At 45.2% G+C, this 26,079-nt stretch overlaps 1 protein-coding gene across 2 annotated transcripts in view; it reads right to left on the reverse strand.

Moving 5' to 3' along the window:
* Positions 1 to 204: 204 nt before the first annotated feature.
* JMJD6 (jumonji domain containing 6, arginine demethylase and lysine hydroxylase) overlaps positions 205 to 26,079 on the reverse strand; it is a 75,376-nt gene continuing 49,501 nt past the window's right edge. Inside the window, exons 5-7 of one of the 2 annotated variants that reach the window (XR_013598847.1) lie at positions 4,995 to 5,133; positions 2,311 to 4,772; positions 205 to 2,224 (exon numbers count right to left, since the gene is read on the reverse strand). Coding sequence is in view for 1 of the 2 variants with exons in the window: in XM_078654611.1 (XP_078510737.1) it covers positions 4,641 to 4,772; positions 4,995 to 5,133 (271 nt within the window). In the remaining variant the exon portion in view is untranslated. Of the gene's footprint in view, positions 4,773 to 4,994; positions 5,134 to 26,079 lie in introns of both variants that reach the window. The other variant, XM_078654611.1, reaches the window with a different exon arrangement.

The following is a 26,079-nucleotide window of genomic DNA, read 5'->3' on the forward strand; positions in this document are numbered from 1 at the left end:
TTCCACTGTTTCAGGATATTAGAGAACCCCCAGAAGTGAAAACAGTGGATGTAATGCTACTTTGCAGTGTGTGCGCGCCTAAAGATATCCAGTGCAAGTACCCATTCCAGAAAATTAGTGAGCAGAACAAGCAAAGAACAAATTGCTTAACATTTCATCACTTCCTTTAATAACTGTAGTACGTGAATAAATTGTTTCAAAGACTTGTTTCACGTATTTATTTATTAATTTAAAAATATGGCATGGTCAATGCGGACATTAAATCACTTAGCTGAAACTATGTTTAAGTGGTGTCAGAATAAGAAAGCAATGCAACACATTTCATCATAAAAATTTTATATACAGTTGTCACAAACCTACAAGTCAAGTATACAGACAACTTCACTTCGGCTGCTCTTGAATATTTGGCATTATGTACATCACATTTTGAGCTCCTGTTCCTTCCTCCGCAGTATGTAACTGGTCACTGAAGAACCAAGAAAGTCTCATCTAGGCAACAATATTATCCTGAAGTCTCAGAATGCACAACGGTTTAATCCTGCCAGCAGGGTTGCACTTTATAGGGCGGTCACCACTTACATAGTTAACTGTAACTTACAGATGTTCGATGTTTGGGCAGGTTAGGTGTGAGAGAAAGAGCTGGCACCCATCATTATAAATAAACAAACTTTGAATCCATCATTATAAATAAACTTTGAATCTGGTGTTTTCATTCACAAAAACCTGACGCGCCGGAGCTGAAAGCAACACTGAATGGGATGGGTAGGGTAACAGCTAGATTTTAATGTGGTTAATAAGCATACCTGTCTTCTTTCAGTACTGAATCTTGCCAGAGGAAGAAACAGGCGTCTGGGAATTCTATGTATTTCTATGCTATGGATTCTAAAAACCTGTGTTACATTCCAAGTGTCAACAGATTGGTTTCATTGCCTAGATGTTTGGGATGGATCGATGAAGGACAAAAGTGGCACAATGCAGCCTCCAGGAGTATTTGCAGGAGTAACAGAGGTTCACATACTTCAGAATTTGGCTTTGTGTGGAAGGGGGTGAGATCACAATGTAGCTTCTGGCTGTGCGCTTACAGGACTGAGGGCACAAAGAACAGCCTTCAGCTGTGTGTGGAAGGGACTGAGGTCGCTTAGTGGAGCCTCCCTGCTGTGTGCAGGAGGGACTGAGGTTGCTTAGTGGAACCTCACTGCTGTGTGCAGGAGGGACTGAGGTCGCTTTGTGCTGCCTCCCTGCTGTGTGCAGGAGGGACTGCAGTCGCTTAGTGCTGCCTCCCTGCTGTGGGCGGAAGGGACTGAGGTCGCTTAGTGCAGCCTCCCTGCTGTGGGCGGAAGGGACTGAGGTCGCTTAGTGCAGCCTCCCTGCTGTGAGCAGAAGGGACTGAGGTCGCTTAGTGCAGCCTCCCTGCTGTGCGCGGAAGGGACCGAGGTCGCTTAGTGCAGCCTCCCTGCTGTGCGCGGAAGGGACCGAGGTCGCTTAGTGCAGCCTCCCTGCTGTGCGCGGAAGGGACCGAGGTCGCTTAGTGCAGCCTCCCTGCTGTGCGCGGAAGGGACCGAGGTCGCTTAGTGCAGCCTCCCTGCTGTGGGCGGAAGGGACTGAGGTCGCTTAGTGCAGCCTCCCTGCTGTGGGCGGAAGGGACTGAGGTCGCTTAGTGCAGCCTCCCTGCTGTGGGCGGAAGGGACTGAAGTCGCTTGGTGCAGCCTCCCTGCTGTGGGCGGAAGGGACGGAGGTCGCTTGGTGCAGCCTCCCTGCTGTGGGCGGAAGGGACGGAGGTCGCTTCGTGCAGCCTCCCTGCTGTGGGCGGAAGGGACTGAGGTCGCTTGGTGCAGCCTCCCTGCTGTGGGCGGAAGGGACTGAGGTCGCTTGGTGCAGCCTCCCTGCTGTGGGCGGAAGGGACTGAGGTCGCTTGGTGCAGCCTCCCTGCTGTGGGCGGAAGGGACTGAGGTCGCTTGGTGCATCCTCCCTGCTGAGGGCGAAAGGGACTGAGGTCGCTTAGTGCAGCCTCCCCTGCTGTGGGCAGAAGGGACTGAGGTCGCTTAGTGCAGCCTCCCTGCTGTGGGCAGAAGGGACTGAGGTCACTTAGTGCAGCCTCCCTGCTGTGGGCGGAAGGGACTGAGGTCACTTAGTGCAGCCTCCCTGCTGTGCGCGGAAGGGACTAAGGTCGCTTAGTGCAGCCTCCCTGCTGTGCGAGGAAGGGGCTAAGGTCGCTTAGTGCAGCCTCCCTGCTGTGCACGGAAGGGACGGAGGTCGCTTAGTGCAGCCTCCCTGCTGTGCGCGGAAGGGACGGAGGTCGCTTAGTGCAGCCTCCCTGCTGTGCGCGGAAGGGACGGAGGTCGCTTAGTGCAGCCTCCCTGCTGTGCGCGGAAGGGACGGAGGTCGCTTAGTGCAGCCTCCCTGCTGTGCGCGGAAGGGACGGAGGTCGCTTAGTGCAGCCTCCCTGCTGTGCGCGGAAGGGACGGAGGTCGCTTAGTGCAGCCTCCCTGCTGTGCGCGGAAGGGACTGAGGTCGCTTAGTGCAGCCTCCCTGCTGTGCGCGGAAGGGACTGAGGTCGCTTAGTGCAGCCTGTGCGCGGAAGGGACTGAGGTCGCTTAGTGCAGCCTCCCTGCTGTGCGCGGAAGGGACTGAGGTCGCTTAGTGCATCCTCCCTGCTGTGCGCGGAAGGGACTGAGGTCGCTTGGTGCAGCCTCCCTGCTGTGGGCGGAAGGGACTGAGGTCGCTTAGTGCAGCCTCCCTGCTGTGCGCGGAAGGGACTGAGGTCGCTTAGTGCAGCCTCCCTGCTGTGCGCGAAAGGGACGGAGGTCGCTTAGTGCAGCCTCCCTGCTGTGCGCGGAAGGGACCGAGGTCGCTTAGTGCAGCCTCCTTGCTGTGCGCGGAAGGGACTGAGGTCGCTTGGTGCAGCCTCCCTGCTGTGGGCGGAAGGGACTGAGGTTGCTTGGTGCATCCTCCCTGCTGTGGGCGGAAGGGACTGAGGTCGCTTTGTGCAGCCTCCCCTGCTGTGGGCAGAAGGGACCATGGGCAGAAGGGACTGAGGTCGCTTAGTGCAGCCTCCCCTCCTGTGGGCAGAAGGGACTATGGGCAGAAGGGACTGAGGTCGCTTAGTGCAGCCTCCCTGCTGTGCGCGGAAGGGACTGAGGTCGCTTAGTGCAGTCTCCCTGCTGTGCGCGGAAGGGACTGAGGTCGCTTAGTGCAGCCTCCCTGCTGTGTGCGGAAGGGATTGAGGTTTAGTGCAGCCTCCTGCTTTCAATATAAGACCGAGGTCTTATACTGCAGCCTCAGGCTGAAGGTCAAATCACATAGCAAGTTAGTCTCACAATGGTGCAAAAAAAGTAGGTGAAGTCACAGTGCAAACTCCTGTGGTGTGCTGATGGGACAGTGATCACATTCAAACTCCGGCTCCTACAGGACGCACAGTTGAGTTGGATTTTTCAGATTATTGCTTACTGCAAAGTAGACTGACATCAGAGGGCACTTTCTAATTGTTAAAACACCAAGGTCAGTGTCACATCCTAAAAGAACCAGAAGGGAAGATAAAGAAGCAGAAAACCTGCATTATCAGTTAAAACCACAGCCTTCTCCTTTTAGATACAGTAGTGACTATAGTTAAAAAGTGCAGTGTTGGGGAGAAAAAAAGAGGCAACAGCTCTAACTGTAGGTTACACCATTGTCACAAAGTACTGTCTACTGTTGGGTGTAGTAGGGCAAGGTCACACAGACTGCAGGCACAAGATAACCAAGGTCAGATTCAATGCTACCTTTTACTGGGTTGGTAAAAAAACCAAGGCAACAAAATAGGACTTCTGGATTGATACATCCTCTTTCTGGTTGTGGATGAACTGAGATTTGAGTGCACCTCGGGATAAAGAAATGAAGCAACAGTGCAACACATGGATTATTAAAGTAGAGAGCAAACAATGTCACCTCCTTTTGGGTATAGATTTTATAGGGTTTAACCACTGAGTGAAGGAGAAGGAGTCAAATGGCAAGCATTCTCCAGGTGGGTGTGCAAGGGGTGAAGTTCACAGCATATACTGCTATTGGATGAGCCAAGCATCAGGGTAAACATTCGTGCCAAGGGATGCTCTACGGTTGCTTTCAGACTGGTGGTCGGATAGTCAAAAAGTGTATATTTCCAGTGGGAGGGCCATAATTAAACACACTGTTTCCCTCACAACCCAAGTTTTACACCAAAACAAGAATTCCTATCCCCAGACAAACAAAAAAGTGGTGTGAACTGTCTCTTACAACGCCTAAACCATGGCCTAATCTTGCTGGCCAAAATTATTTTTATAGCACTCCTGAAATCTTGCATATTTTAAATACATCGTTGATTGACAAAAAAAAAAAAAACCTTCAGCCAACGCCTAAAAACACTGCAAGTTATAGAGGAGAGAATGGATTAGGACTTGGCTGAAATACAATAAAACATGACTATATATACACACACGTGATAAAAACATTATATAATCTCAGCTTTTAAAATATTGCAATGGTTCCCCTTGGCACATATAACCATCGCCTGGTTTCTAGAAAGAAATTGAAATATCTATTATTTCTGCAACTCTCCTCCCGATTAACTCCATGACTTCTTTTTTCGCTTATGTCGTTTTTAGTCTTGGAAAGCAGGATGCACGCAGTCATCTGGATGAGCTGCGTTCTTTGCTTACACAATCATCCTGTGATACTGTGTCTCCATTTTCAACAATGCCACAAGTTCGCCTCTTCTTCCTGCGAGGAGTCATTCCATCTGCTTCAGAGCCAGAGTCTCCCTAGAGAACAAAAATAACCACTGTTAGCCTATGGGGATCTAAATTGCGTCCAGAAAATGATGCCCAACTTGCTTAGTGGCAATTAAATAAAAATACAGATTTGCAATCAAACAATATAAAGTACTTTATCAAATCTTGTGCTTTGTCTTTTTTGTCCAATCTGGAAGTCCATCCCTAGTTAATCAGTAGAAAGAAAGCCCTATTCAAGCAGAGAATACTCGCCTCTGAGTCAGAATCGGAGGAGCTAGAGCTGGAAGAGCTGGAGGAGTCACTGGAGCTATCCGAAGCAATACCAGTTGATTCTTGCAGGTCCACAGAGTCTGCCAAAGCTGCCAGTTCAGGGCGCTCTTGCTTCAGGATCCTAAAATACACAATGAAGTAAAAACACAATTGTATTCTGCAAGTAGCTAGCTGCAAAAAGATAGCTGGCAATAAGCAACAGCAAAGCATTGGCGAGTGTCTCTAGAATCCAGAACACTTTCATAGAACTGATTTTATTTCATGAATGGAAACCTAGAATTCCAAGTTATCCAATACTTACATTTGAGACAATGTTACGTATATTACATTTTTGTTTCAGTTAAGCAATAAGTAAAATGAAGAAAAAAACTCAAAACAAGGACACACAACTCCAGTAATTACAGAGAAATAACACTAGACATCATAATGATTAAAAAATTAAGAGCCGTGATTACATGTTTGATATTGTATTTCATCAGATATATAGAACGAGACCGGTTACAGTGATATAAAGACAAGAAAGCCAATACAAGAACAGGATGGAAATACAACAACTGCAAAAGGGAAAACTGAAATAGCAGACCTTAGAAAGTCTGGCTATACTAGTTGCACACTATTTACCAATTTCAGTCCTCTCTCAACTCAAAAAAGAGAGAAGAAAAATCAAAGTACAGCAGTCTGAAAAAAAAAAAGTGTCTGCCTATTTTCCTTTAGGCCATCATTTTTCCAAGATGGCTTAGCCAATCGGCAGTCACTTTATTTCATTTTTTTGCTTGAAAAATCCAAATATAAAGCCAAGCATTCAACAAGAGGGACAGTTATGAATCTGTGGGGGATTACCTCATTTCAGATCTACTGTTAAAGAACGTTTTTTCTTCTCCGGAAAGGAATCCTCTCCAGATTCATAATCTTAAAATAAATGTCATGGCATTAATCTAAACCCTGAGCGATTACCAATGGCTGAGTTAATTCAATCATTAATTCAAGAATTCTATCCATCAGCTTGTTGTTTTTGCATTTGCCGCCTTAAGTGCACAGTGTATTTCCAGACGTGGGTCCTGGGCTCACTGTGCCACTGGAACCAAGCAATGTTGGTTGAAGAGCTGTAACTAAAGCAAAACCATCTCTAGGTTGTGTGTGCTAGTACAGGGAGGACCTGGCCTGGCAGTTCGGGCTGAACTGTTCCCATGAAGAGCAGGGTCAAGACTGATTTGCATAGGGCTGGGTCCAAACGGAGGTGGCATGGTGGGTAAAAAACACTATGGATTGGAATGCGGCCTGAGCAATTGCCAGGGGCAGAGATTAATTCAAGCATTCCATCCTTCACCTTGTTGTTTTTGCATTAATCTAATCTCAACATGGAAACATCAGGAGCTGCCAAACTTGGTGTTCGAGAATTAGGAAGGTTCTTGAATCAAGTTCAGTGACTCCTGTGGTGCAACCTCATAGGTATGAGTCAAAAGGATGTTTTATTAAGAGTACTACCACCTCAAATTTAGTTTTTGTTGAATTAGCTCAAGGGAACCCTTGAAAGCTTTATTTCCTTTTGTTAAGGCTTACTGAAGTAAACAGCGCCCAAGCAAAACACAGTCCAGAGGTAGGAAGCAAGGAATGAAATATGCCCCATTAAACTGAGGAGGCATAACTTTTAGCTGATATAAATGCAACTAGTAAGAGTGCTTCATGTTTCAAAATAGAGGTCACAACAGGCAGCCTACAAAGGGCCACCGTAAGTTTCTGAAGAGATGCTGGAATCCGTGCTGATGAGAGTTTTCTGTTTACCACTTGGAATCATTTTGTATGGTTTTATCTTAAAGAAAGAATTCTGAATAGGGCATTTTATTTTGTGCCTTGTCACAGTGCAACAGTTTCCTGAGGATTCTTTTATATCCAAGACATCATTTTCTAAGGGCCCAAGAAATTGTATGTTTAGGAGCTAGCTAGGTTTTGACATTTGGCCTTTCATCTGGTTAATCCTGGCTTGACTTGCATTGCATTGGACGGTGAAGCACACAGGCTTTAAAGATGGGCCAGGCAGTTGTGTTTGTATCTAGAGATCAGGTCAGCCCCCCTACTGAAAATCTCTACGGCAGTTTCACACAGCAGGAGATGCGACCTTCGAGAAGACATTTTAAGGACTTTCAATCAGTAAATATTAAACCATCCCTTTCTATATTAAATTAAAAATGACATTAACAGTTTTTGCTTTCAAAGGTTCTGACCACAATAATCAAGGATTGTATTACAGTACCTGACAAATACATTTACAATCATAAAGATGTTCACAGTCAGAACTGCATAGTCAAATGCTTAATAGCATAACAGAGTTTTGAGAGAAGAACGGTAAAAAGCCAATTTGAATAATGCTACTAAATTCTTTACACGAATCATACCCATCATCAGCATATTCACAAAACGGATTTACTACAAATTTAAGCATAAACACATTTGAATAATCTGGAAACGTGTAATTCCATAGAGCTCGAACTGTATAATAGCACAATTTGTATAGAACTTTTTACCCCTAAAGATGCCTTAAATCACTGGCTGGGCGAGAAAGTATTTACTCCATTTGTTATGCAGGATTACAAGAGTGTTTGTTGGGGTGTAGCCTATATGTTTTGGGGTTGAGAATGAAGCTCACAGATTAGCTCCGAATCTTGTTGCAGCAGGAAGGTTGCAGCACATTAATGTATGAGAGAAGCAAGAGTGAGAAATTATCACAATTTGGACGTAGACATTATGTCCCGTGATAATTTAGTAGCAGTATTGAAAATCGGTCTTAAACGCTTTGCTAAACTGTAAAACAATGGCGATTATCCTTCTTTTCAATTGGAAACGATTACAGAGCGTGCATGTATTATGTATTGAGGAGGAGCCAGCTGTACATTCACATACTTTGAAAAGGAAACTGACAAAGAGTGGATCATTTTTGGATCGGAGGTCAGTCCTTTGAGTGCAGTAAGAGCTCAAGAAAAAACAGTGCCGTCCAATGGATAGCTGAGTAGGTGATACAAAGAGCTCTGAATTAGATTCTTCTTGCAACAGCCAGCCAGTGCAGAATAGGAGGCTTGGTTAACCTTAGATTGAAGTGAGAAGTAACAGTGCAAGTGCCTTCTTGTCTGAAACAAGATTTCAAAATGGGGCGACCCACGTGTTGGTCATATCATTCCACAACCATAAAGGGTCTTGTAGCAGACACTGTTGATATAGAGTGCAGCTTAAGACATCTCATAAGGCATGGCACAGAACTGTTAGAGGCTGTGTACTTTTTCTCTAAAATGAGAATGACTGCTAGGACTATTGCTGAAACTAGCTCACTGGCTTTCTTTCCAGATGTAAAACAGAACGGTAACGGTAATGGATCTGCGAGTATTTCCTTTGAAATAATAAACACAATTCTCTGGAAGTCATTGGGAGGTCAACTCTTGCTAAATGTGAAAACGTGCAAGGATGACCCATAAAGAGTTGACCAATGGAAGAGTCTTGTCCTTAGGGAAGAGTAACGTAGTTGTGTCATTCCTCACTGTCTCCATGCCCTTAACTCTTGCCTTCCGATCTTAATCTTTGGGAGGCCTTGCCCCTTTTTCCTCAACCACTGTCCTCTTCCTCCTCTACATGACTTCTACGAGAAGCTGCGCTGGCAATTGCATGGATGTCTGAGGCCTCAACAAGGTCAGAAATCTGAAATATAATTCAGCCATCTCAAACTGGAAAGACATGAAATCACATGGAAACTGAACAATCATGGGCATGGGACATAACAGTCTTCTTGTTTCCAATACCACCTTGCTCATAGGGTACCTCTTCCTCCAATAGGTCTTCTGCCGGGCCATAGTCTGGAGGCCTCACCCCCCCTTCCTAAATAAACCCGCACCCACAGAACCTGCTTTTCAAGTACTGTGCTATGGGGTCCTCTTTAAAGTTGAAATTTAAAGTTGATACCTGAAAAGATTATGATCAGGTTCATTGGAATTATGCGGCAGGGGAGGACAAAATTATGTGTCAGGGTTTACTACATGCAACAAGGAAATGTATTTATTTATTTATGCGATTTATATAGCGCACAAATACCCGTAGGTGTCTCGGCGCAAGGAAAGGCAAGTTATGCAGCGTAATGTAGCACATTTGGAAGGGGCATTTCTCAGCAATTGTCAGTTTCATACATGTTGGCAATGTGTATGAAAAGTTCACCTACTAATATCAGTTTAACATCGAAGTACAGTAATCAGCAGTGAAAGGTAACCAGCCAACCACAGAGCAGCAAGAGAGGTGGTGAGATTTTTACTAACTTGATACGCTTGAGCTAGAAGAACAAGTTATTTACATTCGTTAACGCTTGTTCTGATGGATAGTCTACCTGCAGATTCCTCATCTTGTGAATACCACCCAGCAACAGACTGAACTTCAGAAATACCTTTGCCAGCCAGTAGGTGGAGTTGTGCAGCTCTGCGTCTGGTCCATCCCATCGCAGAGGAGATGTGACATTGAGGCAACAATATAACCGCCACTTCTGCGATTCAATGTCAGTTTCTTTTGGTTATCTTCAGCGCCATCTGACGCAAACCTTTATAATTGAGATTGTGCCAGTGTACAGATCCTTAAGATTAAATCTTTTTGGTATTGACCAGGCATTCATTCTAGAGAATGTGAAGGAGGGTGGGTCAGTGAGAAATCTGCAGTCAGAAACTTAACGGGAAAGAACATTACTGAATTGAAATTGAACATCAAAGCAGTACTTCTCCAGGTGGTGGGTCTGTGAAATTACTCAAGCCAAGAAATTCAACAGGGCTGAACAGGCAAGATACACTCCATATCGGACTTGGCTACACAGGTATAAGCATTTTGTAAACATGCTACTTGACACCCACGTCACAGCTTGGCAGATGTCTAAAACAGGCACTCCGTGCACCAGCAGTGGAGAAAAGAGAGACAAAGTTCTCGTCTTTTGAGCCTCTTGGCCCATGACCCACGACCCACCACCCACCCAGTTCTGCTTTTTGCAGTACCACATGGAGGTGGTGTTATCTGAAAAAACTTGCACTCATTCTCCCTTGGACAGGAGGAAAGCCTTTAGTGCCAAACAAATCACTCACAGCTCCGACAGGTTGATATGGCGACCAGAGCCCTCTGAACCTCAACCTCTTCTAGATAACCTATTCAGAACCGCAAATGGTTCTTCCGTCACGACCATTAGTTATCAGTGAGGTAGGTAAGGCGTTCTGCTGCTGGTCTAACTGCAGTCTCCTCTGCCATCTGAATTGAATTTGATAGGTTCCCTTGGTGCTGGGATCACAGACTTCCGATCCCACTGCAGGGGCTACCGCACGTGCCACTTGGCATGGACAACCAGTAGGATGCAGGAGGCCAAAAAGCCTAAGAGCCCCTCTCGCGGAGACTCAGGCCAAGGGGCGGAACATCAGTATCAGGAAAGATCCTTTACATCGCGGTCAGTACACCGCGATGCGGTTACATTGCGGTCGTTACAACGACTGCGATGTTACCACGCTATGCCATTACAACGCAAGTCTTTACATCGACTTGCGCTAGATGGCGTGCTAACATTACAAATAGTGTAGTATACTATCCCACCACCTTCCCTACTGTTATGTGGACTGGAGTTAGAATAGTAAATTACACTTTTCTAATGTTAGCACGCCATCTAGCGCAAGTCGATGTAAAAACCTGCGTTGTAATGGCATAGCGTGGTAACATTGCAGTCGTAACGGCACGCGCTGTACTGACTCACGTTGTAACTTGTCATATTCATCGGGATCACAGCCCGAAAATCTTCGACATGGGGCAGAGGAAAGACTCGAAACAGCACAAGGTCCAAGATGGCTTCATTGAAAGGAAGCTTCGTAAAATAAGTCAGGTGTGAGACTGATGTTAAATCCTATGAAGAACGGCCGTCGTCTGCAGGTGGATCACTACTGTTTCATGGTATTCACAACCTCCTCTGATAGGCAGCAACCACCACCATCACTTTCGTGAAAACCTATGGTGAGGCCAAAAGGGAGCACGGAGAACTGAAAGTGATTGTGGCCTATCTAAAACCACAGGTAGCGTCCGTGGGATTGCAGGACACAGATGTGGGAATAGGCATCCTACAAATCCAATGGCTGAAGGGTGGGAGGTTCAGTTAGTTTATTGCCCCTAGGTGCCTGGACACTGTCTGCAGAATGTTCAACCTCTACCCCGAAAGGCCGGAGAGGTGTCTTGCTATAAGGCAAACTTAGAGGTATTGCAAGAAGGATGCAGCAGAGGCCATGCTAATGGGGAGATATTGTATGAAAACTGTTGTACGAGGACTGCAAGGCCAAGACAGCACGCGGTCTCTTTACTTTCTTTGAAGCACTGTAATGAAGCCTGCCTTGCCTCCTAAGAGATGGATGTCATCAAATGTCCAAGAGTCCCTCATGGACATGCCATCAGCCTATCAATCTTAACCAGGCATGATGGTGAAGCACCACGCTGGTGTAATTTGCCCTATCCCGACACCTGATCTGATGACATACTTTGCCCGGCCTGTGTTATTTGTTGGAAGTTAAGCAAGCAAGAAATTGCTCACCAGGTTTCACAGGGAAGCGCATAATGCATCAGGGTGAAAGTCCAATTGTCAAATGTATGGGCAAGACTGGCAGAGGAGAACATCAGTTTCCCCGAATGTCTCCACGCGTTTCGACTGTCACTCGGGCTTGTGGAAAATGTATTTAGGTTTGGTTGGTTAGTAGAACCCTGACCTACTAGGCTTTTTGAAGGATGTTGCAGGCAGGAGGAAAGATACGTCCCCAATTATTTGTCTAATTATTGGGGAAGCCTTGTTGAGAGGGTGTGGGGAAGTTGAGTTGCAAGCTCTGGTCTTTACCTAAGTGCCCAACAGTGTGTCTGTCAGGGCCTCACAGAACAGATGTAGTGGTTCCGAAGAGGTCTGCTCTGGCTGCAAGTCCTCAGCCAATACCTTTGTTTTAACCTCCACTGAGGGAAGCTGGTGGTAAAGAACTTCTGCTGTGCATTCTAATGATCATGATAAAAGAGGCACATTCCTCCCTTGAAGGGCCAGGTATGGAAAATTTAATGGAGTATCTGACACGGTGTCACTGGCTTCCTAGAGGTCCAGAAAGTGATGGTTTGACCAATGTGAAAAGAAGTAACCACCTTAGGAAGAAAGGAAGGCCTGGTTCTTAGGACAGCCTTGTCCGGATAAACAGCCAGTAAGGAAAATGCTACTTACCAGTATGCATCTGTTCTTGGCATGTAGAGCTGCAGAGTTACACACTATGCATAGATGGCCACCTAGTGTTGGGCCCGGATGTTTTCAGTTTGTTTTGTTGTAGAAAAGTCTTTGGAAGTCACGGGATAGGTGACTCCTCCATGGGATGATACTGCGCATGGGCATCTGCTCCATCCCCAGATTGTTTTTCGCCATTGGGGAAGTGATGGAGCTGTACAAGAGGTAGTGATGTCCAGGTGATTTGTATCTAATAAGATAATACTGGAACAGATAAAGGTAGGCGTGTGGGCGGGTGTAACTCTGCAGCTCTACATGCCAAGAACAGATGCATACTGGTAAGTAGCATTTTCCGTTGGAGGCATAGGAGCTGCAGATTACACACTATGCATAGATTGTATAGCAGTACCCACACCTAGCGGCGACTACCAGTATCCGTTGCAGTACAGCCTGGCCCACAGTGGCTTGTTTAGTTTGCACATCTACACAGTAATGCTTTGTGAATGTGTGTGGTGTAAGACATGTAGCTGCTCTGCATATGTCATCTAGGGGAATGTTCCCAAAAATGCCAATGAAGCCCCTATCTTTCTTGTTGAGTGGGCTTTTGGAGGAATTGTTAACGTACGTTTTGCTTTTTGGTAACATATTTGTATGCATTTAACAATCCATCTGCGAGCTTTGATTTTGATATGGGGTTGCCTTTATGTGGCGGTGAAAAAGACACAAAAAGTTGTTTTGTTTTACGGAAAGTTTGTGTCTTTTCGATATAGTACAGTAATGCTCTTTTGACATCTAAGGTGTGCAGAGCTCTTTCTGCGACTGTTTGAGGCTGTGGGAAAAATAAGGGCAGCTCAACTGAATGATTTAGATGGAATGGTGAAATGACTTTAGGAAGGAATTTAGGATTAGTACGAAGAACCACTTTGTTATGATGCATTTGCAAAAAAGGTTTTTGAATGGTAAATGCTTGTAGTTCACTAACCCTTCTGAGAGAAGTAATTGCTACTAGGAAAGCTACTTTCCAGGTTAGGAATTGCAATTCACATTTATGTAATGGTTCGAAGGGAGGACCCATTAACCTTGTAAGAACAATGTTCAAGTTCCACACTGGTGCCGGTGGCGTTCTGGGAGGAATTATTCTTTTGAGTCCTTCCCTGAAAGCTTTTATAGCTGGTACTCTAAAAAGAGATAGATGTTGTCTATTTTGTAAGTATGCTGCAATGGCAGCAAGGTGTAGTCTGATAGACGTATAGGCTAAATTACACTTTTGAAGGTGTAATAGATATCCTATGATGTGTTGAATAGACACGTCTAAGGGGTTTATTTGGTTGTTTCGGCAGTATATGACAAAGCGTTTCCACTTAACAGCATAACATGCTCTAGTAGTGGGACGTCTAGCTTCTTTAATAATGTTCATGCATTCTGGAGGAAGGTTGAGGTAAACAAACTATGACCTCAGGAGCCAGATCGCTAGGTTGAGCTGAGCTGGGTCCGGGTGTCTGATCTCTCCATGGTTCTGTGTTAATAGGCGTGGAGATAGGTTTAGTTTTTGGTGTGGTACTACAGACATCTGCAACAGCGTGGTGTACCACGGTTGTCTGGCCCAAGTTGGAGCGACTAGAATGAGCGTCAGGGAATGTTGTTGTAGTTTGCGTACCACTAACGGAAGTAGTGGGAGAGGAGGAAAAGCGTACGCAAATAGTTTTGACCAGTTCATCCATATCGCATTGCCTTTGTTCAATGGGTGTGGGTATCTGGCGGCAAAACTTGGGCATTTTGCGTTTTCGTGGGTGGCAAAGAGTTCTATCTGAGGTGTCCCCACATTTGAAAGAACGGATGAAGAACTTGCGGATGAAGTTCCCACTCGTGGATCTGCTGTGTTTGTCGACTTAGCAGATCTGCGATAGTGTTTTGTACTCCTGGGACGTGTTGGGCAAAGAGGAAGATCTTTAGCGTTATAGCCCATCTCCATATCTGCTGTGCTAACAGAGAGCTGCAGAGAGTGTCCCCCCCTTGTTTGTTTATGTAGTACATAGCTGTCATATTGTCTGTGCGGACTAAGACAGCTTTGCCGGACACTTGAGTTTGAAATGCTTTTAGGGCTAGAAACACAGTTAGCAACTCTAAGTGGTTGATGTGGCGTAGCTTTTGTTGCGGTGTCCACCTGCCTTGCATGGTGTGATGCAGTAGATGAGCTCCCCAGCCGGAGAGCGATGCGTCCGCTGTCATGACTATTTGAGGAACTGGCTCTAGAAACGGTCGCCCTTTGGAAAGGTTTTATTGTTCCACCATTGCAGAGAACGAGGAGTCCGACCGTCTAGCAACACTAGGTCTGTTAATTGACCTAGAGCCTGGTTCCATTGGCGTGCTAGGCACTCTTGAAGTGGACACATTTGCAGTCTTGCGTGAGGTACTACAAATATGCAAGATGCCATCATCCCTACGAGCTGCATGAACACTCGAGCTGGTAGCGAGTGTTGCGGTTTTAGTTTTGTTAGGAGAGTTTGTACACTTGTTATCCTGGCTGGAGAGGGATAAGCTAGTGTTAGTTGGGTGTTTATTGTAGCGCCGAGATACTGTTGTATGTGCGAGGGTTGCAGATGCGATTTGGTGTGATTTACAGTGAATCCCAAGTCGTGAAGCAGTTGAATAGTAGCGTGAGTGTGTTGCACACACTGGCTGTACGAGCTGGCTTTTATGAGCCAGTCGTCCAGATATGGGAAGACATGAATATGTTGTCTTCTTAAGTGTGCTGCTACTACTGCTAGGCATTTGGTAAACACCCTTGGCGCTATTGTGACTCCGAATGGGAGCACTTTGAACTGGTAGTGCTGCCCGTCTAGCACAAATCTGAGATATGTTCTGTGCGCTGTGTGGATGGGAATATGGAAGTAGGCATCCTTGAGATCTAGAGTGACAAGGAAGTCGTTTAGTACTAGCAATGGAAGGACTTGTTGGAGTGTGACCATATGAAAACGATCCGACTGTATGTAAATGTTTAGAGGTCTGAGGTCTCGGATGGGTCTTAGAGATCCGTCCTTCTTTGGTATTAGGAAGTATAGGGAGTATACTCCTTTGTTTTTCTGATGCTCTGGAACTATTTCTATTGCATTTTTCTGCAGGAGGGATATTACCTCCTGTCTGAGCAATGTTAAATGCTCCTGTAACATTGGACGCTGCTTGGGGGAGGGGGGGGGGGGGGGGGCGAAGGGGGGTAGATGTTAGTTCCAGACAATAACCTGATTGAATTATTTGGAGCACCCACCTGTCTGATGTGATGTTTTCCCAGGCTGGCAGGTATTGTTGGAGTCTTCCCCCGACAGGAGTGGAATGGGACGGGGGAAGGGAGTCATTGGGCAGGGGTAGAGGCAGAGCGTGAGTTGTTATTTTTACCTCTGCCTTTGTTATTGTTACCCCTGTAACCACCCCTTTGGTAGCCCTTGCTGTAAGTGGACTGTGTAGGGGCTTTGTACGAGGTACAAGCTGTGTCTGAAGTATATCCCCTGGTGGCACCTCGATAGGATGAGCGACAAAATGAACGTCTGGGAGCCTGCGATTGCAGGGCTCCCGTAGATTTGGCGGTGTCTGTATCCTTTTTCATTTTCTCTAGTGATACATCTATGTTGGGTCCAAATAGGTGTTGCTCATCAAAGGGTTGATTAAGAATAGCACTTTGTACCTTAGGTTTGAACCCTGATATACGTAGCCAGGCGTGTCTGCATAGTAAAACGCTGGTGTTAACTGCCTTAGAGGCAGTATCTGCTGCATCAAGTGCACACTGAATAGAGGGGGTTGTGATGTTTTTCCACTCTTGGATAAGCTTGTTTGCTCTATCCTTGTGTCTGACAACAAGGAGCTAAGAGGGAATTGGGGTCATAGGCGCCCTCCACTCAAACTTTTCAAAAAAAGAACCTATACCCCAGGCACTAATTACATTTATAACTTAATGGTGTATCATATGTCGCAAAACATTACAACCACCTCCCCTCTTTCAATTGATGGGGTAGGAGATACATCCACATTGTGCCATAATTAAGATTTGCCCAGACCCTCTTACTAAAATAACAGCTGTGAGACAACAAACACACACCAAGGTGTCGCGTTCAGACAAAAGGAAAAAAAGTGTGTGTGAGCGAGATGGCACCTCACTGGTGCAGTATACATAGTGATATTGAGCTTGTTGGCACCCCTACAAAGGACATCATTAAAAGTTTCAAGATCGTCTATCGGGGACACCCTAGATGGGGGTGTAGTGGACAGAGTGGGAGAGTAATCTCTAATTGAAGATCTCGTTGACGCAGTTGTTATTGGAGATCTAAGTCTTCTCTTAGGAGTAGGAGAGAGCTTAAACACCCTCTTGACCTTGAACATCTTCTCACAGGTGACGAGACCTTCTTGGGGATCTGTGTGGAAAGGATCCCCCAGAGGCTATGGGTGGTGATTGAGATTTGGAGAATCCTGCTACAGGAACTCTAGGTGGCGCGTTCCAGTTCTGAATACTCTACAGCCATCGTGGCGATAAGTTTGTAGGAGACTTCTGTCTTGGAGCCGGAAATCTCTCAGGTGTGACTTGTATAATGTGAAGTCCAGGAGAAGATGACACTTCCCTCGACGTCGACCGCTGTGTCGTAGACGTCAATCTTGGCTTTTCTGGGACATTCTTAGAAGGGGCAACAATCCTCTCCCTCGACGTCGAACCTTGTCTCGACCTCGACCCAGATAATGCCACCACCGACATCGAAAGCTGTGGAGACACACTTGAAGAGTCATGTCCCTGTGATGATGCTCTCCACGTCGGTCTCTTTGACGGCGATGGGTGTATGGTACCTTCGACGTCTATTTCCTAGTCGCCGATTGTGCCCTCGACGTTGACCGTCTGAGGGCCGGAGAGGGCTTTCTCTTCATTGAACTTCAACGCCAACCTTTGAGAAGGAGGCGGAGATCTCGACGTCAATCTGTGTCTCGTCGTCTACTGATGTTTCACCGTCGACTTAGACCGGTCTTCGCTCACATAAATCGAGCTCGACGTCGACTTACTTTTTATCGACGACGGTTCTTGCCTCCTGAGCGGCGATCTGTCCCTCAACGTCCTAGAGTGGCCTACCTGCTTTTCTGTCACCGATTTTGACATGGAAGGCAGGCACTCTGGAATCTGCTTTCTTCTGGAAGCAGGTGAAGGAGTTTGGTTCTTATGTGGCCCATGAGAGGAGGGCTTCTTGGAATGAGACTCAAGGCCACTTATAGTTCTTCCCCTCTCCATCGACGTATGCAGTCTGATCTTTTCTGTCACGCAGAGTTCTTTTAGAAAACGGTTGACAGTAGTAACACTTCAGTGGATTGTGTGAGGATGGTAAACTAACAAACAAACATATAATGAGGATCGGACTTCACCATCTTCTTCCCACAGAAAGGACATTTGTTAAACAAAGCTGGAATTTCTGACATTAAAAAGATAGTAAAAATGTCAGAACGTAGTTAAAAACTAATACCAGCTAAGAAAAATGTTGAACGAAGTTGCAGAAAATCAATTTCCGACTGAAAAAGTAAAAAAAAAAAAAACACTGAGCTTAAGTTCCAGGATCCTCACAGAAGGAGCTAGAAAAAAGAACTGACCTAACTGTCACCTGTGGTGCATGATGGGAGCAGGGGGCTTCTGGAGGTCTTAAAGGCACGGTGTCCAGGTTCTCTGGATCCTTAAAGGTAAGGTGCCAGTTTTCTGTTATACAGGGATAATTATTAATCTATGCAGCCTAATAACAAATTGCCTGCAATTACCTGTCTTTCTTTATGAAAATAAAGGGTTGCTGTTAAACACTACTGCAGTATACTTTGTTACTTTATTTACATTGATATTTTCTTACAGTAGAAATCCATATAATTTTGGCTGTTCAGTTTATTGGACATATTATAGGCTGCCGATCTGCATGTGTGTATATACACACACACACAGGCAGATCTGCAGCCTGTATATACACACACATATATACATATACATATATATATTCACTTAAAAAAACATAGGTTTCAGGCCCGATATAGTTAGGAATTAGCATTTAAAAAACCTTAGAAATTCACTAGAAAAAACATAGGTTTTAGGGGTGTTATAGTTAGCTGGACATTTCACTCGTACAAAACCATTGAAATTCCTCCGATTTAGTTAGTTGTACTAACTACATCTCGCGCGCCCGCAATCCACTGCTGATGTCACATATTACATCATTCATGACATGGTCAGTGACATCACTGATGGCATCTCAAATGACATCACTGATGACATCATCCAGTGAATGTGGTTTGGCTCAATATCCATTTGCATTAAAGAATGAGTGGATATATATATATATATATATATATATATATATATATATATATATATATATAAATAAATATCTGGATGGAGGATTTAGTAGCCAGTGTGATTGACTGTTTACTTGACTAATCAATATAGTCTCACTAAATATATTGGATAGTGACTAAACTGTGTGAATATCTGTATCACTTTGTCAGTTGTTGTGTAAACTGCTGCCCCAGTTGGTTAGTAGCTATGTGAAAGTCTATATTAGTTATTGATTAGTTAACTGAGTATTTGTATGGGAGAGTGAATGTGTGTGTGGTTCGTGTGGGGGGGGGGTACAGCCCAAAGATGTGTGAATAGTTGATTCAGAAGGTATATGAAGTTAAAACTACATGTTATAACAGTTGTTTGGGTGAGTGAATATCTTTATGGGTGTGGTGATGAGCAAATATATGTTTCAATGGTACAAGTCCAACAAACTAGAAAAATAAAAGCCAGTTTGTGTGTCAGTTGTTGTATATAAAGAAGTATACATAAGAATCAATGATTGTATGAGTGACTGTATGGATAACTGTATACTTGTAATAGTGATTTTATAACACACTAAGTATGAGTTACTATCTATATGAATAGATGAAGTGGTGTTTGTATAAGTGTGTGGCTAAGTAAAAGTAAGTATGATCCATTGTTTGCGTAAGTGAGTCGGATGACTTCATAAGTGATTAGGATGTGTGCTAGTGTGTAATGTCGATATAGGGGTATAAGTATATTGGATAGTGTTCTATTGATCATTGACAGCATGTATGAGTGAATCTATAGGTAACTGCTTAGATGTGTGTATAGATCTAGGAATCAATGAGTGGGTGTTTAGAAACTTGTATTGGTGTGACAATGGTTTCAAATATGGCACTCTGTATTTTACAGTGTGTGATGAAAGGTTATACTAGTGTATGAAGAGGTGTATCTGATTGTCACGTGGAGGATGTCAACAGTGACAGTAGTTACAGTTGTTGCAATGGGCAACATTGAGCTCAATGTGAATTTATAGTCAAATGCAATTAGTTACTTTATGGATTACTTTTCTAACCACAGCACTGGATCCTAGATTCAGTCCTTGGACGTCTCCTGTGAACAGTTGAGTAAAAGCGTTTTGGTTACAGTAGTGATTAGCAGGTAAGTAGTGTTATTTTTACTTTTTCTTACTCAGTGGTGGATCCAGGATCCAGCACTGGTGCATCTCCTGTAAACAGTTGAAAGAATGCGTTTAAGTCATACAGACGATTTTTTAGGGAATATTTTTAGTTTGTGAGAATAGACACTTAGAAACTTTTCTGGTGAAAACCACACAATGGATTCCTATGAAAGGAAATACAAGTTACTGGTAAGTACGCTTAGAATTACTTTTCAGGATCAGTACTGGGCTCAAAGAAGCAGCACTGAGGACTCTCCTGATAACAGGTGAGTAAATCGGAATTCGTAGTTCGGATGATTTTAGAAGAATATTTGCACAATGGTGAAGGAAGAGGGCGGGGGCTGAGGTGACGTGTGCAAAAACGCCCTGTGGAGCGTTTTAAGTTGGGGAATTAATTCCTCTTCAATCCTGAGGTCCCCTGGGGGCCAACTAGTCCACAGGTACCTCCAGTACGCGCCAGGGGGGCTGCGTTTCAGAGAGGTGTTCAGAGGCCACACGCCTTTTTACAACACTCTGCAACGCAGCTCCGTGGCGCTTACTGGAGGTACCTGGTGGGTTAGTTGGCCCGGCCATGAAGGGTTGCACCACCACGTAACTGAGCTGCAGTGTGGGGCCGGAGGGGCTGAGAACTTTGCAGTTCCTCAAAGGCACAACAGATTTCATCAAAAGGTAACCGGAATGCTGCCCAGGGCCCACTATGGGTGAAATAATTGCATCAATGGTGGATTTTACGGGACCCACTGAGGGGCAGAAAAGTAATTGATGCTTACTATAAAGACCATGATGCACTGTAAACTGACTAACCAAAGGAGTCCTACTATAGGCCAATTAGCAATCACAAGAGAATATAAAAAGGAATGCGTCAACAGCGCCATAAATCAACCTGCTTTGCCTTTGAAAAAGAAGTGAAATGCTTCGAAACGTGTCAGGCGATAAGAATCGTGGAATGCATTTGCGGGTTTGGAAAATAAAGGTCTTGGGAACCATCTGTTCGTCGAGTGCGTCCTTGCCTCTGAGCATCTTGTTGGATTAAAAATATGTGTGTGTGTGTATGTATGTTTTTGGGAAGTACTATGTACTTGGGGTTCTAAACATAAATATATATGTATTTTTGTATATGCACCGGGGTCCCGCACATGGGCGGGGATTATTTAGTGCTTAGGACTATTGATGAGTATCCCCTGGAAGAGAACGGGCAGACAACATATCGATCGGATACTCTGCTCGTAGTATGTGCAGTTTCATCTACAGCAACCTTAAAAGTCCATGCAAAAGAACAAATATTTTGAAATGGTTGAGATGAGTCATGGGTGTGGAGAAGATTCCAAGGAGAAACATTTGCCAGACTTTGGATAAATCAATCAACTTGTGGCACCATGCCACTGAAGACTGTACATGGGTAAGAACACGGAGGGTTCTGGGCAGAAGGAACGCTGAGGCCTGTTGGGAATGCACAAATATGGAAAGAAGAGACAAGTGCAGCAAAACTTCAAGTGATCACATGCTCATATCTGTGGCCGAAGCCAAATTGTAGTCTGCAAGTAGCGTTCACCGTGGGAGTGCAAGACTGTCAGAGATAAGTCCAACCGGGATGGGTGGTTTGTAACTGTGCTTTAAGAACTAAGGATAAGGGAGAAAAGGGCCCACGAGTGACCAGACTTGCACGTCTACTAGAAATTTCAAACATTTACAGCAGGAACAGGATGAGGTAGTGGTGGGTGAGCAAGAGAACCTCGGAGTGTAAAAAAAAAAGTGCTGAGCAGCCAATGAAAGCAACAAATACCCTAGGAGGAAAAACACTAACAGTGGAGGGCAGGGATTTGAGGGGAGAAGTAGCACTCGAAGGAGAGCAAGATACAACATGCTGAAATACAAAGAAAAAAGTAGCTCCCCAAATGTTCGGTGAGGATAAATACAAGTCATCCAATCTAAAGGATGGGGGAAAAAACTATACTGAAGTTGAGGGGCAAACAAAAGAAGATAAAGGAAAGTCACCTAGTAAGAAGCAAACAAATAGGGGTGACAAGAATGTCAACAGATGGTGAGAAATGGTCAGGGTCGAAGTTATTTTAAGCTTTTAGTACGACCCACAAGAGGTATTTTATAGACAGCTAAAAGAATCTGTAGGTGAAACCAAACTATTAACTGTTCTGGTCCTGGTAGAGGGCCTGAGGTGCAACATGACACGTACAATATTCTAAACTTTTAAAGTGACACTGCAGATTTGGAGAAACTTTTCCCAGTCCCACATAGAGCAATTACAACAAGTGTGAGGGTTCTCCCATATACTTGGGTGCTTTGCACCCTGTAATTGTAAAATGTTCTCAGATGATCCCATAAACTTGTAACATTGCCTTATTAAAAACAGAACAAAACGTTTTGCTGAGGGAAAGTGTGAGGTAAGGACAGCACCTAGGGCAAGTGAGATTGATCATTGGAGACATGCCATTCTAACAATTCAAGTTTTCCATTTTTATGCCCACTGTCTTCCCATTTCCTTTCAGATACATTTAGTAACATGAGTGGATAAGAAGGAAAATGTTACTTACCCTCTAAGCATCTGCACGTGGCATATAGTGCTGTATATTCACATGCTGTACATACACCTACATCTAGTGTTGAGTCTGGATGAGTGAAAGTTGTTTTTCTTCCCAGAATTCTTTGAGTTACAAGGTACTGAGACTCTTCTACTTGGCAATAACGCACATGGTCATTGACTCCATTGTTAGATCGTTTTACTACACTGCGGGTGAGGATGGAATGTGAAGCGAAGTGATATGTAAAGAGATTTCCATACATAAGACGAAGCAAGGAAAGTAAGAGACTGCGAAGACCACAGGTGTCCAGGGATGAGGGCAGGCGTACGTGAATCTACAGCACTACATGCCACAAAAAGATGCTTACAGGGTAACATTTCCCGTTCGAGGCAAATGTGGCTGCAGATACACATGCTGTGCCTAGACTGTAAAGCAATCCTCCCAAAAACCAGTGGCTAGCAAATGGGTGTTGCAGTAGACTGAAATAGTGTACAAAGAACTGACTGGCCAACATTAGCTTGTTGGGGGGATAGGACATCCACACAGTAATGTTTTGTAAACGTGTGTGGTGTGGACCAGGTAACTGATTTGAATATATCAGCTATTGGGATGTTTCCCAGGAAGGCCATAGAGGCTCCTTTGTTCCGAGTTGAGGGTGCCCTAGGAGGTCAGTGTAGAGTCTCTTCTCTTGAGCACAGCATGTCTGGATGCACTTAACTACGCATCTTGCCATGCCCAACTTGGATGAAGCCATTTCTTTGTGGTATTTGGAGAAAGCAACAAAACATTGTGTTTTTCTAAATGGTCTGCTTTTATCAACATAATACATAAGGGCCCGTTTTACATCCAAAGTATGGGGAGCCCGCTTCGCAAATGAATTAGGTTATGGGGCAAAAACAGGAAGGTCAGTGCACTGATTATGGTGGAAGTGAGAATCTACCTTAGGGAGGAATTCAGGGTCGGTGCGGAGGACAACTCTATACCTATGTACTTCCCAATGTACTTGGAAAAAAGGTTCTTCCAGAGTAAATGCCTTAAGCTCACTGACATGCCTAAGTGAAGTGACAGCAAGTAGAAATACCACCTTCCAAGAGGAATTGGAGGGTTCAGGTGTGGAGGAGCTCGAAATGGAGAACCCATGAGTCATGTGAGTATACTGATGAGATTCCACGAGCGTTCCGGTGAGACCCAGGGAGGAATGACACTTAAGACCTTCCATGAAGCTTTAAATGACCGGTAGCCTAAAGAGAGATGTGTTGTCTAGTCTGAAGGTATGCAGCCAGGGTGGTTACATGCAATCATATTGTGGTAAAGGGTAGCCCAGAAACCTACAAGTGAAGTAAGTAACAATGTCTTGTACCGTGTCAATATCTTTAGTGACAGTAGCAGACAAATCTCTTACACTTGGCTGAGTAGCTGGAAGGACGGGAGGTCTGCATGCTTAAGAATGCTAATGCATTCAGGTGGAAGATTAAAGTATCCAATTCTATGACCCAGGAGCCAGATCTCAAGGTTGAGGAATTTGGGTGCCTGATTTTGCCACGGTTCTTCATGAGAAGGTCAGTTTTTGTGGGGTGCCTCTTGTGCGAACAAGTAAGAGTTCGAGGAGAACCGTGAACCAGGGCTGGCGAGCCCATGTGTTGCCACCAGGATGAGCATGAGGGAGATCTGCTCATGCCTACGAACTACAAAGGGAGGGAGAAAGGGAGGAGGAGAAAAAGCTTAGGGAAATATCCCTGAACAGGTCATCCACAGTGCATTGCCAGTGAACTGTGGATGTGGGAGCCTGGAGGAGAGGTATGGAGAGTCCCACACCAAATGTTCTGGGACAGCTGTGGAGAGTGTGTCCCTCCCTGCTTCTGATGGTAATACATGGCTGCCGTATTGTCCGCCCACACAAGAACAATCTTGCCTATAAGGTGAGGTGGGAAAGCCTTCAATGATGGAAGAATGGCTAGGAGTTCCAGATAGTGGATGTGGAGGCCCTGGTACTTGGTTTCCCATTGACGCTGTACAGTCAGATCCTTTAAGTGTGCACCCCAGCCCATAAGAGATGTCCGTTACAATAATCCTCTGTGGAACTGGGTTGAGGATAGGAAACTCCTGCGACAGGCTATTGGCATTACACCACTGCAGAGTGCGGTGAGTGTAGTGGCCAATCAACACTAGATTGTCTCAATGACCCTCGACCTGAGACCATTGCTGCGCTAAACATTCTTGCAACAGACGCCTGTGAAGCCTGGCATGAGGTACTATGGCAAAGCGTCAGGCCATGACTGTTCTGACGGGAAGTTGTTGAATCAAGGGGAGCAGCGCCTGAAAGGACTGGATTCTGGCAGAATATGGATAGGCTATTCCTACCTCCGAGCGGAGGACAGCCCATAGGGAGGTCTGGATCTGGAGGAGGTTGGAGGTGGAATTTTGAAGCTTTGATGATAAATCCCAATAAATGAAGCAATCTATATGACAGGCTTGTGTGTGTTTGCGGCACTGCTGGCGGGTCGTACGTTTGATAAGCCAATCGCACAGATATGAGAAAACATGGATGCCCTGTCTGCGCAGGTGTGCAGCTACAATCTGAAGGTATTTGGTGGGCACCAGAAGTGCAGCAGGGACTCCAAAGGGAAGCACTTTGAACTGGTAATGTCCACCGCTGACCACAAATCTGAGACACCGGCAATAAGCCAGATATATTGATATTTGGAAACAGGCATCTTTTATGTCAAGCGCAGCCATAAAGTCACCTTGCTGGAGAAGGACATCCTGAATGGCCACCATGTGAAAACCCTCAGATAGGAAAAATCCTTCGATAGGATATATTACTTTAGGGGCCTGAGGTCCCGAATGGGCCTAAGGAACAAGTCTTTTTTGGGCATTAGGAAGTATAGTGAGTATACTCGTGTACCTTACTGAGGTCATGGATGGGTTCTATGGTCCCTATGAGGAGGACAGCTTCGACCTGGCTGTGATGTTCCCTTGAGAGTGTGTTTACAAGGTGGAATGGTGGGCGGCATGGAAGTGAGCTCGAGGCAAGAACCATGATAATATCCAACTGGTCTGCGGTGACCGTGCCAGTGGGAAAGAAGCCTTGTAGGTGACCCTTAACTGGTGTTGAGTGGGGGGTAGGAGTCGGGGTTTGGTGGTGGTTGTAGATCCTTTGGGGAGCTACCTTTGCCTTTGGAATTGTTGCCTCTATAAGAATATATAGAATAACCCCATGGAGAAGATAGTTGACCCTGGGTGCGCTGATAAGATGGCGAGGCTTCAGTGGAGGTGGTCATCTAGCCCTCACCATAAGGGTTGCGGCAAAAGGAGCTGCAGAGAGAGGGTGCTTGCAATGCTCCTATCGCTATGTCTCCATATTCTTTTTTTCACAGGTTGGTCCCACTTGTAGACCAAAGAGGTGCTCACCATCAAAAGGCATGTTCAGCAGGTTCTGCTGAACTTCTGACTTAAAGCCAGAGATACGGAGCAAAGTGTGTGTGCGTAGCAGAATGCTAGAATATATCCATTTGGCAGGGGTATTGGCTGTGTCTAGGGCAAAGTAAATGCAGGTCGTTGAGATCAGCATGCTCTCCGAAACCATCTCTTTCCCCGCTTTCTATGCTCTTCAGGGTGTATTGGAGGAGTGCCTCCATTTCGTCCCAGTGAGCACGATCATATCTTGCAAGAAGGAAGACAGAATAAGCCATTCGTCAGTGGTTGGCGGATACGCTGTCACCCGTTTCTCTCCTGCATCTATGCATTTGCTTTTCTTATCTGTTGGGGGGAGCATCCCTGCTGGCCAGGGAGTTGGCTCGCTTACAGGAGTG

This window comes from Lissotriton helveticus, chromosome 7, assembly GCF_964261635.1.
Source record: "Lissotriton helveticus chromosome 7, aLisHel1.1, whole genome shotgun sequence".
NCBI lineage: Eukaryota > Metazoa > Chordata > Amphibia > Caudata > Salamandridae > Lissotriton > Lissotriton helveticus.